The 16,761-nt window shown below is 60.5% G+C and overlaps 5 protein-coding genes across 5 annotated transcripts; all 5 read left to right on the top strand.

The window, feature by feature from the left end:
- Positions 1–1,438: 1,438 nt before the first annotated feature.
- Positions 1,439–3,286, top strand: LINJ_22_0560 (3'a2rel-related protein; the record flags this gene model as incomplete). Its single annotated transcript, XM_003392445.1, has 1 exon — positions 1,439–3,286. One exon carries the CDS (start codon positions 1,439–1,441, stop codon positions 3,284–3,286), a length of 1,848 nt encoding a protein of 615 aa, XP_003392493.1.
- Positions 3,287–4,979: 1,693 nt separating this feature from the next.
- LINJ_22_0550 (conserved hypothetical protein) lies at positions 4,980–5,279 on the top strand (the record flags this gene model as incomplete). Its single annotated transcript, XM_001465549.1, has 1 exon — positions 4,980–5,279. One exon carries the CDS (start codon positions 4,980–4,982, stop codon positions 5,277–5,279), a length of 300 nt encoding a protein of 99 aa, XP_001465586.1.
- Positions 5,280–6,149: 870 nt separating this feature from the next.
- Positions 6,150–6,623, top strand: LINJ_22_0540 (prefoldin 5-like protein; the record flags this gene model as incomplete). The annotated part of the gene is made up of 1 exon (XM_001465548.1): positions 6,150–6,623. One exon carries the CDS (start codon positions 6,150–6,152, stop codon positions 6,621–6,623), a length of 474 nt encoding a protein of 157 aa, XP_001465585.1.
- A 3,749-nt stretch (positions 6,624–10,372) lies between these two features.
- Positions 10,373–12,802, top strand: LINJ_22_0530 (glucoamylase-like protein; the record flags this gene model as incomplete). The annotated part of the gene is made up of 1 exon (XM_001465547.1): positions 10,373–12,802. One exon carries the CDS (start codon positions 10,373–10,375, stop codon positions 12,800–12,802), a length of 2,430 nt encoding a protein of 809 aa, XP_001465584.1.
- A 1,569-nt stretch (positions 12,803–14,371) lies between these two features.
- On the top strand, positions 14,372–15,874 carry LINJ_22_0520 (conserved hypothetical protein; the record flags this gene model as incomplete). The annotated part of the gene is made up of 1 exon (XM_001465546.1): positions 14,372–15,874. One exon carries the CDS (start codon positions 14,372–14,374, stop codon positions 15,872–15,874), a length of 1,503 nt encoding a protein of 500 aa, XP_001465583.1.
- Positions 15,875–16,761: the final 887 nt, after the last annotated feature.

The following is a 16,761-nucleotide window of genomic DNA, read 5'->3' as shown; positions in this document are numbered from 1 at the left end:
TTGTTCGTGGTGGGCGGGCACGTAAACGGCAAAATGCGCTTTGGCGTTCCGGCGCCAGCCTCCGGCGCTGGTGCGGTATTCGAATACGCGCCTGAAGAGGTGGCGAGGAAAATGGCACGAGGCGCAGAGGGAAAAAACGAAAAGTGCAAAGTGCGCAAACCGCGCAGAAAATGCGGAGGAGGACTGAGACTGCTGACATGCGTGAGCGCTGCATTGCGGCGGGGGGCTGGAGCGGAGTGCAACGCCGTACACTCACACAGATACACGCGCCAGTGTGCCTCGCAGGCTCCCCCTGCTCGTCACCGGCGTGCGCTGCTCTTTCCGTCTCCGTGGCACAAGAGAGACGCCGAGCGTGGCACTTCGCGCGCTTTATGTGCCTCCCCCCGCTCCCCGACGTATGCTCGCCCTTCCCTCCGTCTCCGTCTTTTCCGCAAGACCCCTTCCCCCTTCGGCACCCCTCTCGTGCCGCTCCTCGTGCTCGATGTGCGGAGCCTCTGTGCGGCGGCGACTGCTCCTGACGACCGTGGCACGGCAGGGACGATAGGGGGAGGGGAGACGATGTGAAGGGCAACGCAGGGGATGGCGCCATGATGACCTCCTCATCCCTCCATGCATCGCCTCATCTCTCTTTGTCGTTCGATTTCTTTGGCCCCTCTTTCTCGCCGCACCGTCCCACCCCTCCTCCTATGCTCTATTTCCACTGGGCACCGTTTGACCTCCTCCGGCACACGACGCCAACACCCCCCATCCCACTCGCCGCCCCCTCGATTTCGCTGTGCTCTGCATTTGGTGCTGCTTGTCTGTCTCCGTGTGCGCATGCGCCAGCACCGCTATCAAAGGCTGACCGCAGCGCCTGTACACGGCGGGCGCCAGTAGGCCGTCCCACTGCTTGATACACCGCTTACCCTTCCCTCTATCCCCCCCCCCCACACACACACACTGCAGCGATAGGCTTCGGCATCCGGCAACTCGCATACACGCGCGGATACGCGGGGAGAAGTCGAAGCCGCCCGCGGAGTAATGCGTGCAAAGCGCATCCGCAGCTCATTGGCCGAGCGCATCGAGGACGCGTGCGGTGCGCCTTCAGCAGCCGCAAACAGAGGAAAACACACGAGGGCGTCATTTGAGTGTGCGCGCACGTTTGCGTGGTGATGCTGGGAGAGTGAGAGGGGGAGGGGGAGTGCGCTGTGTGCTTCGTACACCACCGTCTCTCTTCTCTGCTGGCGCCGCGCATCATCGGCACTGGAAGAGGGGTTGCGCCTCTTTTTCTTTCCCGCGTGCGCTGCCTTCACCCCTTCTGCCTGTGGTGTCTGTGCCGCTGTCCCGGCACACGCCCACAGACGTTTCTTCCCGGCTGTTTCCCTCTTTAGTGCGGCGGCAATCGTGCTGCGAGTCCTTACGCACGAGCAATGATAGGTACGCCCACATAAGCATAACCATGTGTCCCGTGCCTCATCAAGGGCTGCAGCGCAACCGCAGTCCTCGCGTCTCCACGGCGCGAATGCTTCAACGGGCGCTGTTGCTTGTGGCCCTGCTGTGCAGTTTCTCACTTATGACGGCGGTGGTGACGACACCCCGCGGCGACGGTGTTCATGGCACTCTTTGCGTCTCTGCCTTACACGGCGCTGTATTGGGGAGGGGGAAGGGCCTACGCGCGCCACCGCTCACTGTGCCCTTGCTGCAGCCTGTAGCGCTACCGCACCATACGGGTTCCGCTGTTGTGGTGGCCGCCGCGCGGGCTGACGGCGATGTTGACGATATCGTCACTTTTTCGCAAGCCGGCGATGTGTTCGCCTTGGAGGAGAGCGCTTCTGCATCCGTGCCGTCTTCCTCGAGCTCCGGCGTCAGCCCAGGCGCTAACGGGAGGGGCAGCAAAGCAGCAAAGGCTCCAGAGACCCCGGCTTCCTCGTCGTCGTTGTCCGTTCCGTTGCCGCGGGGGTCGTCCGCGGTGTCATCGTTGAGGAGGTCGTCGTTATTGCCCTCAGCGGCCGACATTGTTGTCGTCTTGGTCGGTGAAGGCGACGCGGGCACAGAACTGCCCCCCTCATCGTCAGCACCCCCTCCCGACAACTTCGGCACGCGCCGCGCACCTGCGATGCGCCTCGCTCTCCTCGGTCTCATCGCCCTCGTGGTGCCCGCTGCTATCATCGCCCTTGCCATGTGGTGCGTCTGCCGCCGCACGCGGTACAAGCGAAAGGTAAAGGGCTTGCGTCTCAACGGCACTCGTCAACCCGGCGAGGTGGATGACGTGGACATGGGCAACATTGTCAGGGGCGGCGATTGGCTGAACCTCGACGCTGCCACCCCAGGCAGAACTAAGATCGGCGCCAACGGCGCGCGTTTCTCCATTTTGGCGCCGTCGACCGCTGCTTGCGTTCGCATGGACGCCACGTTCGACCCGATCGGGCAGCAGGCCGCGGAGACGCGGCAGCGCAAACGTGCCCGGCGGGTGGCTGTGGCTGCTGCCGAAGCGGCCGTCATCCCGGCGAGGGGCGCTGGCAACGGCGGCAGCGATGGTCTTGCGAGCCCGGTAAGCGGTGAATCGGGCGCCGCAGGGCCGGAGATGTGGTCCAGCGATGAAGAGGAGCGTAGCGACGGCTATTCAGTGAACGGAGGCGTCAGTGGCGGCAACGTTGGGGTTGCGGGTGGCTCTGCCCAAGCGCATGCCACCTCGAGCGTTTTACCCGGCACTGGAGCCACGGGTGCCGGGGCTTCGTCTGGAGCTGGCCCGCACCTGAGGGGTGGCGCTGTCACCAGCTCCGTGGTAACCGCCGTTCATCCACTGGATCACGACCTGCACTACTTCAACGAGACGACGCGTGTGCTGCTGGGTCGCTACACGGCAGAGAGCGGGGGTGGTGTGCCGCAGATGCCGCCGTCGGCGTTGCCAGGCGGCTGTGGTGCTGCTGAGCAGAGCCTACGGCTAGCTTCGGGCAACGAGGCCGAGAGCGGCAACGCCGTCGTAAGCAAGCCCAAGTCGGTCTTTGAGCAGATTCTTTCGTTCGCCGTTGCGCCGCTGCAGGTAGGCCGTGAGTTCCATCAGCGCGGTGACAACAGGTATAGCTGCAATGTGGCAGACAGCGCTGGAGGGCCGAGAGCTCTGGCAGCGCCTGTGCCACGGGGCAGGGAGCGTGCTGAGCGGCACACCGAGAAGGAAGACTTGGAAGAGGAGCACGCCTTCCAGGATGACGAAGAGCTCGATGAGGAATACAAGGACGAGGAGTGCGGCGATTATGAAGGGTCGTCGCAACGCCACAGCGGTGGCGTGTACGTCCCTGGCGCCTAATCCGCCACATGCTCTGCAGCACCTCGTTCTCTTAGCTAAAAGAAGGTGATACGATCAACGCAGGCGGTCTCATGTTTGTCGCCATCGTGGTTTTGCGTGCGGGGAGCGATGGCGTCTGTCCATGCGCGAGTGTCTACGTGGGCTCTTCTCCGAGAGAGCGTGAGGGACGCATCAGGACGTTTTTCCGCTTTCCTTTCGTTGCTGCGGCCCCTCATGACGGAGAGGGGGAGGGGCCCACACACCTCTCTCAGCGCGTGGCATCTCAGGGTCCAGTACCCCCTCCACTTTCTCTGGGGAGAAGCCAGGCGGCCCCTCCTTTATCCTTGCCAATGCCGCGCCACCATCAGAAGTGGCAGGGCCAGGTCCTGGATGGTGTTGCGTCGGAGCTAACTGCAACAGTGAGCTGGCTTGTGTCATCGATGTGGCGGGCGAAGTGTCAACGAGACTTGAGTGCGTCCCATACCGGGCCCTCGCACTGCCTACTGGTGGGAGGCCCGAGCCACCCCGAAGGGGATGCACCACATGGCGATCGGCATGATTGTGAGCGGCTATGAGACGACCTGCGACGCGGGGGCTGGGTATAGTTTAGGGCAGAGGCCCGTGCTCAAATGACTGAATGGGCGCACTGCTGTGGCGCGCGCGTCTAGCGCTGCGCCGCATCACGCGATATCGGACCTTTGACAGGGAAGGGGGGGCGAGAAATAAGGTGGGCGGTATGCCCCATGCTCTGTGTGGGAGAGAAAGGCACACAAGAAAGTGAGTAGCAGATTCTCGGTGTTGCTGCTTTTCGCAGTCGCGGCGCCGCCATCCCCCTCTCACGTTGTCTTTCAGGTTCGAGGTGTGGGTGCACGGCTGATTTAGCGCGTGGCGAGAGGTGGAGCGAGAGAGAGAAGGAAGTCTGCGCGAGCCCCTCATATGTACGTGTGGCCCAATTCTTTCGGTTTCCGTCACTGCGTTGCGGAGAAGCGGCTTTGCTGGCGTTGCCTGCGCCGCATTTTTCTCGTTGTCCGTTTCGAAGTGCTCGGAGGCTCTGCGGCTGACGCAAAGGAGCACGAAAAGAACGCCAAAAAGGAAATACTTCACGCTGCTGTGTTTGGTGACGCTTGGCAAGGTGCAGAGAGGACGAGATGGGGCTGAGGAGGGAGGTGTACGCAGACTTGTGCTTCGACCTGCCTCGTCTTCATTCCTCATTTTGGTTTCGTTTCAACGGCAGAGTCGGCGACTGGCTCAGCGACAAAAAGAACAGAGATTTAAAGAGGAGCGATGACGCGTGCTTGTGCGTGCTTGGCGGTGGCGAGACTCACTGAGGGGGGCCTTCAAACTTTCAAGGCGCCCTCCGTCTCCGACTCCACCGTTTTCACGTTTGCCGTGAACGATACAATGAAGAGCAGGGTAGTTGCGCGGAGATGGGATGCCGTAGCGTTATGGGCTGCGTTCCGCAGCCTTCATGTTGCTGCACGGTGCGCGGGGTGTGCGTGCGTGCGCATGTCTGACTCTTTCGCTCTGCTCCGGTCAGTGCCGTACTCCACTTCCCCACGCTGTGTGCACATACCTTTCTCTTCACGGATCAGCCACAGCGAATGGTTGTGCGCGCGGTGTCGTGGTATCTCGCACTCCCTATTCCGCGGTCTGGCCACCCCTCTTCATCGGAGTTCTTCCTTTGGTGCTGCAGCAGCGTCTTGTCACGAAGCCGATGCTGCGCGCTTGCTTATGGGATCACGCGACACTTCCATACAAACCGACATCGCCGTGCGTACTCTTCTACCTCGTGCCCGGCGATCCCGTATGGCGTGTGAGCGTGCCGAATGCGCGCGGCGAATACCCAGACCTCGTGCCAGGGCTGCCTTACCAAGAGTGGCATGCTATGGAACCGCACTATCTGCAGGAGTACGCGCCGCCAGCGCTGAGCATCCACGAGTCGGCCGAGGTCGCGTGGGAGGAGCTGCCGATCCCGCCCTTTGACGACTTCAGGCGTTTCTTGGCACCATCGTAGAGCACTGCCGTGAAGTGACTCGGTGAACCACCTTTTCAAGGGCACACTCTCGTCTACGTGTGTGCACGTGTTGCAGTGATCGAAGGACACTTGAGACGGCGAGTAAAACACCGCAAAGACGGCAACGGATGTGGAGGGAGGGATTGCTGATCGGCCTAGGCGGGCCACTTTATGCCGGTTCTCGAGCCGCTGCCCCACTGCCGACTCTCCCGCGCTTTGAGGAACTAAGGAACCGCGTGCGTGGACTCTGCTATATACGGTGTGCGTGCAGGCATGCGTGTGTGTGTCTGCGCATGCGCGTACAGGGCCGCTTGTGCGACGGAGCATGGCCAGGCACCCTCAGAAAGTCTCCCCCCCCATATACACACACTTAGACACACGCAGCATAACCCAAATGCGAAGCGCGAACAGGCGAATCAAGCTCAACACCCCATTTTCATGTGACAGTAGATGCGTAGGTGGTCGAACGTTTTTTTTTTGTGCTTCTGCGACTTCCCTGTGAGGACCTCCTCTTTCCCCCCTCAGCCGCTGCGCAGCGCCGTAGTGGTGAATGGCTTGCGATAACGCATCCTGTCTCCCCGTGCTTGAAAGCTGCTCCATGCTCTGCGCGCCGACGTCACTCTCACTTTCTCCTTTTCTGTTCTCGACTCATTTTTTGCCGCACGCACTCCGCCGGTCCCTCGAAACACGCCGCACGGCGCACGCGTTACATACCGTTTCTTGCGTGCGCGAAGAGATTAGAGGAGGGCAGCTGCCGTGACGACAGATCACTCACACAGGCCAGTGCATAGGTGCTTCAATACGCGTACTCACTCGCTACGCATACGTGCTCTTCCTTCACGCAACACAGATACAACTGCAGCCAATCCAATGAGTATCAACGTCTATCAGCTACCCATTGAGCAGCTCGAAGGCCTCAAGGAGCAGCTTGACAATGATGTGCGTAGTCTTGGGACGGCTTACGACGGCCTCTACAACGGACGCACTCGCTACCAGGACAACCACGACGTGGTTGCGCAGTACCATGCCGTTTGCGAGAACGCCGCCAAGACGGAAGCGGCGCAGGAGGTGCTCGTGTGCATGACATCGTCGCTCTTTGTGCGCGGCACCGTTGTGCCGAGCGACAAGGTATTGGTGGACGTCGGCACCGGCTACTTCCTGGAGCAGTCGATGGAACACGCGAAGAAGTACTTCCTATCTCGCGCGGCGCAAATCAAGGAGAGCATGGACCAGGTAGAGAAGACGATCGTGTTGAAGCAGCGGCAGCAAAATCAGGTCATCGACGCACTCCAGCAGAAGACAATGGCGATGCAGCGTTACCATGAGGAGCACGGGAAGGAGTAGGGAGAAGGAGAAGACGGGCTCTCGGCCAAGAAAGTCGTATCGATTTTAGAGGCTCACATGTTTGGCACTTTCTCTGAAAATTTCTTTAGCTCCGTCTTGCTCTGGTAACTTGCCCTCCCTCTTCGTCTCTTCCATTCGACGAGGTCGTCTGCCGCTTCCCCTTGACTCGTCGTTTTTGTTGTGTTGATGAGCTTCTTGCGTGCCAGTGTGCTTGCCGCACTTTTCGTTTGTTTGCTTGCTGATGTTCCGATGTTCTTCTGATAACTAAAACGACATCGTTTGTGGTGGTTGTGATGATGGCTGTGGCTGTTTTTGTGTGTGCTTCGTTTTACTTTCCCGTCTGTTGAGCGGCGGCGAAGTGATGCTCTTGTGTTGTGCGGTGGCCGCCACCGCATGTGCTCCAGCCTGCCCGCCCGTCTCTCTCGCTCGGTTCCTCTTTCGCATTGCCGTCTCTCCGTGTGTGTGTGTGTGTGCACGTGTCGCATCGTGCAGCGCGAGTGCCGTGAGAGCTGCAACGCTGGGCGGAAGTCGAAGAGGGGGCAGGAGGCGGGGAGAGGAATCTTTCGAGCAGGAAGCAGGATGTTGCCTACGTACCGCAGACAAACACACCAAGAGGACCCCCAATAAACAAAGACGAACACAGAAAGCGAGACGAGGCACGTACGTGCTCTCTCACACACGCACACACACACACACACACACACGCATCCGCACACACAGCCTGCACTCGCCTCACCACAACGGAGGGAGTGAGGAGGTTATGTTTGAGGATGGGAACGCACTTCCGCTTTGCCCCCCCCCCCCCCCCCGCGACGATTTCAGCCCTTGGCAGCCGCAGCAGCAGCGGCGACCAAGTACACGGGCAACGGACGCTTTGCTTTTTCTTTGCCGCGGCGAAGGCTAACGGTGCTGCCGTTGCCGTATCCTCCACCCGTTACCCTCTTGTCGCTCTCCTCCTTGCGGCAGGGCTCCTGTGTTCCATCGTTGGCTGCACTGCACTCTGGTATGTGAGGGGCAAGGCGGGGGATCACGAGGATGCAGTCAGTGGGTTTGACGTCGGTGCTGCTGGATGGCGCGCATGCTCTCTCTTGTGCCTTCTTTTTCGTGCACAAAGGGCTTTATGCGGCTGTATCTACGCGTGTCCCATCTCCGCTTTCTCGGTCCGCTTCACTGGCTTCGCTGCCATCATTTGCATTCCTTCGCCGCCCCCCTCTCCTCCTCGCCCTTTCTTCCTCTGCTCTGCTGAGGACTGCCGTCTACACTCATTTTGGTGATACGCCAAGCGCGTGCGCACCCCCTCCCCCATATTCACAGAGCGGCTTTCGTTTTGCCTTTGCTGCCGTGCCCTCTTTTCGCATCCTTCACCGCTCCATCGTTTGCGCGTCATCACCCCACTTCTTTCTTTTTGGCCGGTCACTCCACTTGCACCCCCTCTCTCGTGCACACGCAAACGCACACGCACCTATCGTTTTCATCGAGCCACCGGTCCAACCGTTTGCAAACGAAGAGAAACACCCCCTCCTCTCCCCCCAAAAAGGTTGAGAGAGGGGGAGCGTATCAACACACGCACACGCACACGCACAACCCAGAAAGGAAAGGAAGGGGGGATTCCTCTCTTTAGATCTGGTCTGGCAGCGTCCATACAGCCCTTCAGAGGCGCACGTAACAACGTCTCAACGCTATACCTTCTCCCCACACACCCTCCACTTTTCTCGCACACGCACACAGAGAGAAACACCCATATATCCACGCAGACCCCAACAATCAGTGAGCGAGGCGAGAAGAACGCCTCCGCACCTTCTCCACCGTTAAGAAGATATAGTGATAGAACTCGGTGATAGAGCAACTTTCTATTTCTACTCTGTCGCCCTCCCTCCCCTCCTTCTCTCCCTCCTTCTGTCTGTCTGTCGCCGCCTCCATCGTTATCTTTCTCGCGGTTGTGTATCGCCGCACCGGCTTAGAGAAAGAGAGAAGCGCATCGTTTGCGGGCACTTGGCACACGCACGCTTTTCTTTCCTCCAAGCAGAGAGACACTCGCAAGCAGAGACGCACATAGAGACATAGACGTCTTGCACCAAACATACACAAGATACACACACGCCTCCAGACGCGCTTTATACGCGGATCACAAGACGTGTGATCTCCGTGCACCAGGTACCTAAGACTACCAAGAGCAGTAGAGTCACCACCGCCTTCTTTTTTTTTTGTGTTTCCCCTGCAGCACTGTTCAAAGAGTTTTTTTTTCGGTGCTTGGCGCGCAGGCAGTGAATCAGTTCTTACGCTCCAGGGACGCCCCTCTTCCACAACGTCCGAGCTATCTTCGGATTTCGGACAGTGGCGTACTTTCATTTTTCCGTCGTGTGCGGTCGGGTTAGTGGGCGGTGTCTGGCTTCGATCTCTGCCCGTGTTAGTGCACTTCTGGCTGCCCCCTCTGCGACCTCCAGGGATAGTTTCCACCTGCCGCAGACATCGTGCCGACCCCCATGAGCCGCAGCTCCCTCTGTCCATCCTCTTCCACAGAGGCGCCGGCGCGACAAAAATCCTATGCATGCCTGCCTGACGACATAGCCGGCGAGGGCAGCAGCAGCAGCAGGGGCCCATCAGGGCGGTGGGCCGATGCTCTTCTCAAGAGCACATCACAGGGCGCTGCCTCTGCACCATCGGCGAGGGAGCTGGCGTCGCAGCCCGCGCACAAAACTGTGCCAAAGGATTGCAGCCAGACTGCAGGCACTATCACCGGCCCCGTCCGCGCGCCTCCACGACAGCCACAGAGTGAAGCAAGCAGCACCTCCCTGCAGCATCGCGACAAGTTGCACCGCAGCAACTCGCTTGCCATCGACGCCGCGCCTCCGCGCGCTATGGCCGTCGCGGTGCATCCGCCGTTGTCACGTGGCTCACAGCGAGCTGTAAGCGCGGCATCCTCAGCACCCGCATCGGTTTCGTCAGCCACGACGTCAGTGGGCTCTCACGCATCGACGAGTAACACCGCTTCCGCTCCAGCCACACTGGTTTCTGACCGGCCTCTGAACCAAGCATCACCGCCACCACCTCTGCCGTTTGGGACGGCTGCGCCCACGGGTCCAACTCGTGCTTCCACCGTTTCCACCGTGCCGCAAAATGGAGTGAACCCACCACAGACCACCGCAAACACCATGGACAGGAGGTACACTCGCGTCCATACACCGGCGCACATGCGCCCGCAGCAGTTTCACGCACCGCCTCATACTCACAGAGGCGAAGAAAATGGCAACAGCAACGGCAATGTCGGCAGCGGCAGTGGGAGTCCTCTCGCATCCACGGCAGCACCCCACGCCTTCGCAGCCACCTACGCCTCATTGCCTTTTTTCCAGCGCGTGACCGACGCCGCACCAACGCCGCAGTCTTCGCCGGACGCGCCGCTTGCGGCGGCTTCGACGGCGAGTGCCATTGCTCAGGATGAGGAGAGCTCATTGCTACCGTTGCAGGACGTGACGCCCATCACAGACGCCGATGATTCCCAACAAGAGTCGCAACTGCTCAGCAAGCTGCGAGCAACAGCGGAAAGTGGGTGTGACAGTGGGCAGTACTCGCACCATCAAGAGACTGCCGACCACGATGTCAGCGCTGGCGCCACACCGGCATTTTCTTCTGAAACGGCGAACACCGCGCCCCTGCAGTCGCCACCCTTCACAGGCGCTCACAACGCCTTTGTTGCGGGCTGCACACCACCGTGGAGCACGCTGCCGTACGTCCAGCCTCAGCCGTGTCCAATGGTTCGAGTGCTTGCCCACCAGCAGTCGGTGCTCTTTCCGTGCGAGTGCAACGCTAGCCAATGCGTGGCTGCGAAACCCTTTTCCCGGTCGACATCGCCTTCTGACACAGCGCGGCTGTGTGGGACGCCGGGCGGGTTGTCCACATCGCAGAGCGTAACCATGTGCAGTACTGTGCAGCGAAGGAGCCGCGGCGCCGTGTCGGTGGCGGCGACCAACGGTACTGCGATGAGCTCTGCTTGTCCTTTGACGTCGCCGGAGAGTGTTAGCGTGCACTTGAGTGGCATCTACGCGTCACCGCCGCCGTCGTCCTCGCAGGCGTACGCCAATGGCCATGACCAGTGTTGCTCGCCTTTCCCAGTCCCCGGCAGCAGTAGACGGAGGTGCCACAAAACGGGCACCGCTGCCAGCTCTCCGTCTGCGTACGCACACGTGCCACACCAACACCATCTTTTCCTCCAGCACTACAGCGTTGATGGGGTTAGTGGCTATGGCTCCCGCCGCGGCCCGTTGCTGTCCTCTTCTCCAAACCTGACAGTGACACCACTGCCCATGTGGACGTCGGTGCCGGAAGCTGCCTGTGCAACGACAACGGCGACGGCTGTAGCAGGTCAAGGACGAACGAGCGCACCGGCAGGCACCTCAACTGCCCAAGGCGCTTCGGGAGGAGCGTCAGATTTCTCGGCTATTGCGCGCGGCCTGTCTGGCGTGGCTCTGGAGAAGCAGCTGCTTCACGCCAGCAAAGGTGAGCTGGCGCAGATCCTACTGGAGCTGGCCAGCTGCAACCCGGAGGCATCACGCTTTATCCACTCCAAGGCGTTCTTCTTCGCCTTCCGCCACGAACACGGGGGTGGGTCTGTGGAGGCTTGCAAAGAATGCCCAGCAGCGACCCCGGCGACGACAGCAGCCGCAGCCGCTGCCGCTGCGAACAAGAACGGGCAGCACTACGCTCTTCACGGCGGATTGGGCAGTGATTTTACCTCAAAGACTGTGGACACCCCCGACGGTGACCGTTCTTGCGAGCAGTCAGGGGCGCTCAAGCGACCCGTCACAGGTGCGGCGGCCCTCGGCGGCGCTGAAGCGGCGCACGACCACGTCATCGCTCGCTGCATCTTTCCCGTGGAGGCGGCGGACGACGAGAATGGCGACGGCGACGGCGACGACTCTGTGGCTAAGATCGAGCATTCTGACCCGACGGTGGCGAAGGGTGCTGCCAACGCAACAATGCCGCGGTGCTGCCTCTACCCGGAGGATCGTGCCTTCAGCGCTGAGCTGCACCCGTGCCTCCGCTGGTACGGCGCGTGCCGCAACGCGACGAGTTGCGTTTACGCGAATGTGCCGCGCAACCTGTGTTTAAGCTGGATTCGCGGCTCCTGCATGGCCGACACCGGGTGCAGCGGCGTTCACCGACTCCCTTCCCCATGCCCGCCTGAGATTCGCAGAATCTACGAGCTGAACCACGGCCTCGCACGCCGCGACACACCCGCGAACGCGTGCGCCGTCGGGGTATCTCTTGGTCATTTTCTCCCCATTCCTCCTCCGTTCCCGGTCTGCACCTCGAAGGTACGAGCGCCGCTTGCGAACGGAAGCGTTGCTGCAGCGCTTCCCACCAATCCGAACGCGAACGCCCCGGCCACTGAGCTTGCGGAGGCTTGCGCTGCTGCCAACGAAGCACTTGGCATGTGCGCCGCTATGGCGGAGGGGCTAGGAGAGAAGGTAGTTGTGCACACGCCAACGGACCAGTCTATCCACAAGGACACCTTCCTCGGCGGCGGCAGCACGCCGCACCGCCATCCGCACGGGCGTGACGTGGAGCTCTGCATCTCTGCCATGACGATGTCGGAGAGGCGCGGCGGCGCCCACACGATGACGGCTGGAGACGCCAGCTTGTGGGACTTATCTGATGCGGCCATCACCACGAATGCCTGCGGGCCGGTTGATCACGAGATGCTGCAGTACACCGGCGGCATTCTTGGTGCCGGCGCCAGTGCTGGTGCAGCGGCCGCGGCGGTCCCGCCGTGCCTCTTTGATGCCGACGTTCGACCGGGAGGTCGGAGGGGTGGCGTTGTGTCTTCAGCTGCTAATAGTCGCTGTAGCACCGCCGAGGGCTTCGACAGCCGCACGAACTCCGTCAGCCGATACCTCGGCCCTCAGTTTGATCGCGCGGCGACGGCGGTGCCTCACTGCAACGATGGGCGGCCCGACAGCGCGGCCATGGGCGGGGCAATGCAGGAGCAGAAGCCGGATCCTAAGAAGAGCATCAAGTCCATCTGCGATTGTGTCTGCGAGGCCAAGGAGCCTCTCCAAGTGGTACCCGTTCGTCCAGCCGGTGGCGCGGCGGGGGCATTGATTGACGTGGATGACGAGGGCGACTTCTCCGCTCCTGCTGCAGGCACGCGCACGCGGATGCAATCACCACTGTACCAGTGAACGCAAAACGGAATAGCCACCTGCAGCTGAATATACTCTCTGCGTTTTCTCAGTGTTCCTCTCCCTCCATGTCGTCGCTTCCTTCCATCTCTGTGTATGCGCGCCTCTGTCTCCGGTGCCTTGTGCATTGGTGCTCGTGTCGTTGCCGTCTTGGCCACCTCGCTTGGCGTGTGCGCGCTTGTGTGTGTCGATGTGCGCCATGCCTGTGTCTGTCTGTTTTGTTTTGCCTTTTATGCGTTGGAGGCTTAATACTTTAGACATCTTCATGATACCCATCTCTATAGCTATAGACATCTGCCTATACACGTTTATATATAGCTTGAACTTCTCCTGCGCAGGCGCGTCTTTTCGCGCGTGTGAGGGCTTAGACGCAGTCGTCATGCCCACCTCGTTGTTGTGTTCGCCTTTGCAGCGCCCTCTGCGCGTCACCTCGCTCGATGCCCCCGCCCTCCTCCTACTCCCTCTTCGTCCGAGGTTGTCCTGCAGGAGAGCGGGCTTAGACTCATATGGGCAAGTTGAAGTAAGTTCGAGGGCGGGAGCGGCAGGTGATGGTGAGGGGGGGGGTGAGGACGGGAGATGTGGCCGCGGCTGCGCAGGCACGAAAAGCTGCCGTCCCGCTCAAAGAACACATCACACCCTTCTACAGGCACAGTTCCGGCAGTGTGCAACGAATAGATTCATCTCTGTTCCTTTTTTTTTGTCTTCTCGCGGACTTCTTGTGCCCTTGACGCCAGCAGAAGAGCTCCGCAACGACAACAGAAACCTGGAAAAAAAGGGGTGGGAGGAGGTCTGAAGAGCAAGAGAGGGGAAGGGGGTCGGGTGGGGTGAGGGGCGGCAAAGAGATCTCGTGCACTCACCAGATCCCCGCGCCCTCTCATCATTGGCTCCGCTTGATTTCCACACTCTAGTTGTGCAGCGCGAAGAAAAAGGAAATGAGTGCGCAAGGTGAGCGCGCATTGCAGACGCAGACATGACGCGAGACGCATGGCTTGGCATCCTTGCACCTCTCTCCCTCCCTCCTCCTCGCCTTTCGCAACGCATTCACACGCACACGCATGGGCATGAGAGCCTATCCCTTGTGGCGCTGCCTCCTCTTGAGATCAGATTTTCTTGGGTGCTTTTTTGCCACTCACCTCACTCACCTCGTCACCTGTAACTCTCTTCTCTTGGGTCTTAACCGTGTCGTGGTATCGTCTCTCTTCTCCGCGGGGGGTCGACAGTCCGGAGAACCTATCAGCTTCTCTGCCAGTGTGGGCGCGTGCGAGTATCTGCGTCAGGCACGGGTGCGTTGCCAGGCTCGTGGTGACAGAGACAAGGATAGAGGTCCCTCACCACCTACACAGAAGCGTGTCGGAACAGCGAACACTCGTGCTGAGAGGGTTGCACACGAAAGGGGCGGCGATTCATCAACTCATCTCTTCGTCCTCGAGAGCGGTAGCTTAGAGCGCCCGTTCTCTGTTTTGCTGGGCACACACACATACACACAGAAACTTCACGGATACCGAAGTCGGGGGTTGTCTGTGCTTAGCCATGCTGCACTCACATCGACTGACGCTGCCGCTTCCGCTGATGCAGAGCGTCTGTGGGCGACTCTCATTGCGGTCTACCCGCAACCGCGGTACATGCCACCTGACTCTCGCCGCTGCTGCTCTTTGTGTATCCCATCGCTACCAGAGTAGCACTGGCCCGACTATCGGTGACACCCGTGCCTCCGGACCGCAAGTGGCGTTTAGTAGCAAGACGGTGAAGCTAAAGTACGAGGAGGTGTGGCAGCTGTGGAATGAAGGCAATCTCTTCTCGCTGCAGGTGGCGCAGATGCGGGACTTTCTGGCCGACGCGGGCATCGCTGTCGATCCGACGGCAAAGAAGGCGGCGGTAGTGCGACGCATGGAGGAGTACCTGCACAGCAAAGACAGCGCCGAGCAGCGCGGCGGCGCCGCTGCCATCGCTGGAGCTGCTCAAGGCGTCGGCAAGGAGAGCGAGCAGAGCTACGGCAACTGGGCTGGCGCAGGCGCGATGCAGCCAGAGAAGCTGCTGGATTTGGCCCAGGCAGGCTTCTATCAAGGAACGGCAAACATGGTTCCCAAGGCATTTCAGCTGCTCACGACGGGCAGCTGTGCCGAGGCCGTTGTCAGTCGCGTGAACACCTCCACCTTCCCGGGATTCCCTGCCAACACAGAATGCTACACCCTCTCCTCCTCGGATGCGACCGGGGCCCTACAGACACGTTACAGCAAGGTGCTTCAATGGTGTCTGCTAAACATGAACAACCTCCGCATGGATGGCGAGCTTACCATGGAAGTTGGAAAGCTACTGCTCACCCCCGCGGCGATGCGGTACGGAGAGGCTGTCGTGTCCGCCTACACGCTGCAGCAGCGCCTCCAGCTGACGAAGCCGTACACATGGATCGCTGCGATGCCGGAGAGCGCCATTCCTCTTGTGGAGGCGTTCTTGAAAGAGCGTGGGTTCCAGCCCGTCAGTAAGAACGCGCGCCTCACCTATGAGGGCGTCATCAAGCGCGCCAAGGACAAGCTGGAGGTGGTGCTGAACGAGCAGATGAAGGTGGAGGGGGTGTATGGGGAGTGGGTGGATGTGCAGACAGCCTTCTGCACCTCTGTGGAGAAGCCGGATTGCCGCATTCTGCTGCGCTCGCGCCCAGCCGTCAGCGCACAGGACCGCGAGACGTACACCCGCATCCCTGTGATTGAGCTCGCCGATGATGACGTGAGCGATGTGCTGCCGCCGGAAAACGGCCAGCTTGTCTACCTGTCCGAGAACGAGACGCGTCACTTCGAGCGGCTTAACGACAAGGGCATCGCCATTGCTGTGCGAGAGACGAAGCGGCAGCCGCTCATTGTGCTGCGGGACGAAGAAGAGGATCCGCGTCTGGAGTACCAGATTAGCGTCACCATCCCGGCCAGCGCTGGCAGCCACTCCATGGACGTTCGTGCGGTTGGCTTGGAGGTACTGGCCCTCTCCGATGAGCTGTCAACTCTTCTGAAGGAGCCCTTCAACGAGGCGTACGGGTGCGCGCCAGCGCTCGACACCGGTAGCGTTGCCGCGACTGCATAAGGGCCCACTCTGGGAGGAGAGAGAGCAGCGGTGCAGGAAACAAGAGCAGTGCGTGGGGCCTACAAAGTTGGGGGCGAGATGCGATTCTCCTTGGAGACGCGCGCACCCGACACGCTGGTTCCAGCCGCTTGCACATGTCTGTGCACGGCGCACTCACGCGCTGCGCTGTGCCCTTCGTTTCCCCCCTCACTCACCACTCGCCTTGCGTTGCGGCTGGGTATGTGACTGGCCAGCCTGCATCTTCATAGAAGCTCAGAAGAGGCGGGAGAGGCGAGCCGGCAGAAAAAGTGGGGAGAACTCACAACGCAAAAGCCTCCGCTTCCGCTTCCTCGCCCACACCTCTCCCTTGGGATGCCACACCCTCTGCACTCTGGAGTGTTGTCGAGATGCGGCGGAACGTACGCAAGCGCTTTCTTTTTCGTTCGTCTTCGTCTTTTTCGAGAGAAATGTTCCGACAGGGTCGGCTTTTCGACGGCCTCCTGGCTGAGCGCAGAGATGCATTCAAGGGCACTGACACGTGCATGCGCAGACGTGGACGTGCATTATCTCATTTGCATGCCCGTAAATTTGAGTTCTTTCTCTCTCTGTGCCGGTGTGCCGGCGCGTGTTGGGATGGGTGGGTGGGGATGCCCGCGTGTACCGCAGCAGAGGCGCGCCACTTCTGCCGTTTTTTTCTTGTCGTCTGTGTGTTCTGTTGCCTTGTGCTCCGTTTGTGTGATACTGTTCGCGTTTGCATTGCCCAGCTGCGCATATATATATGTATATATGTGTGTGTGTGTGTGTGGGAGTGGGAGTGGGAGTGGGAGTGGGAGTGGGAGTGGGAGTGGCTGGGTACGAGCGCCCGGCTTTGCTGAAAACGCTCCGTCTATCGTCCCCCCTCCCCCTCT

This window comes from Leishmania infantum, chromosome 22 (assembly GCF_000002875.2).
Source record: "Leishmania infantum JPCM5 genome chromosome 22".
Classification (NCBI taxonomy): Eukaryota; Euglenozoa; class Kinetoplastea; order Trypanosomatida; family Trypanosomatidae; genus Leishmania; species Leishmania infantum.
Note: the sequence above shows the minus strand (reverse complement) of the source record. Positions and strands in the feature narration are given on the sequence as shown.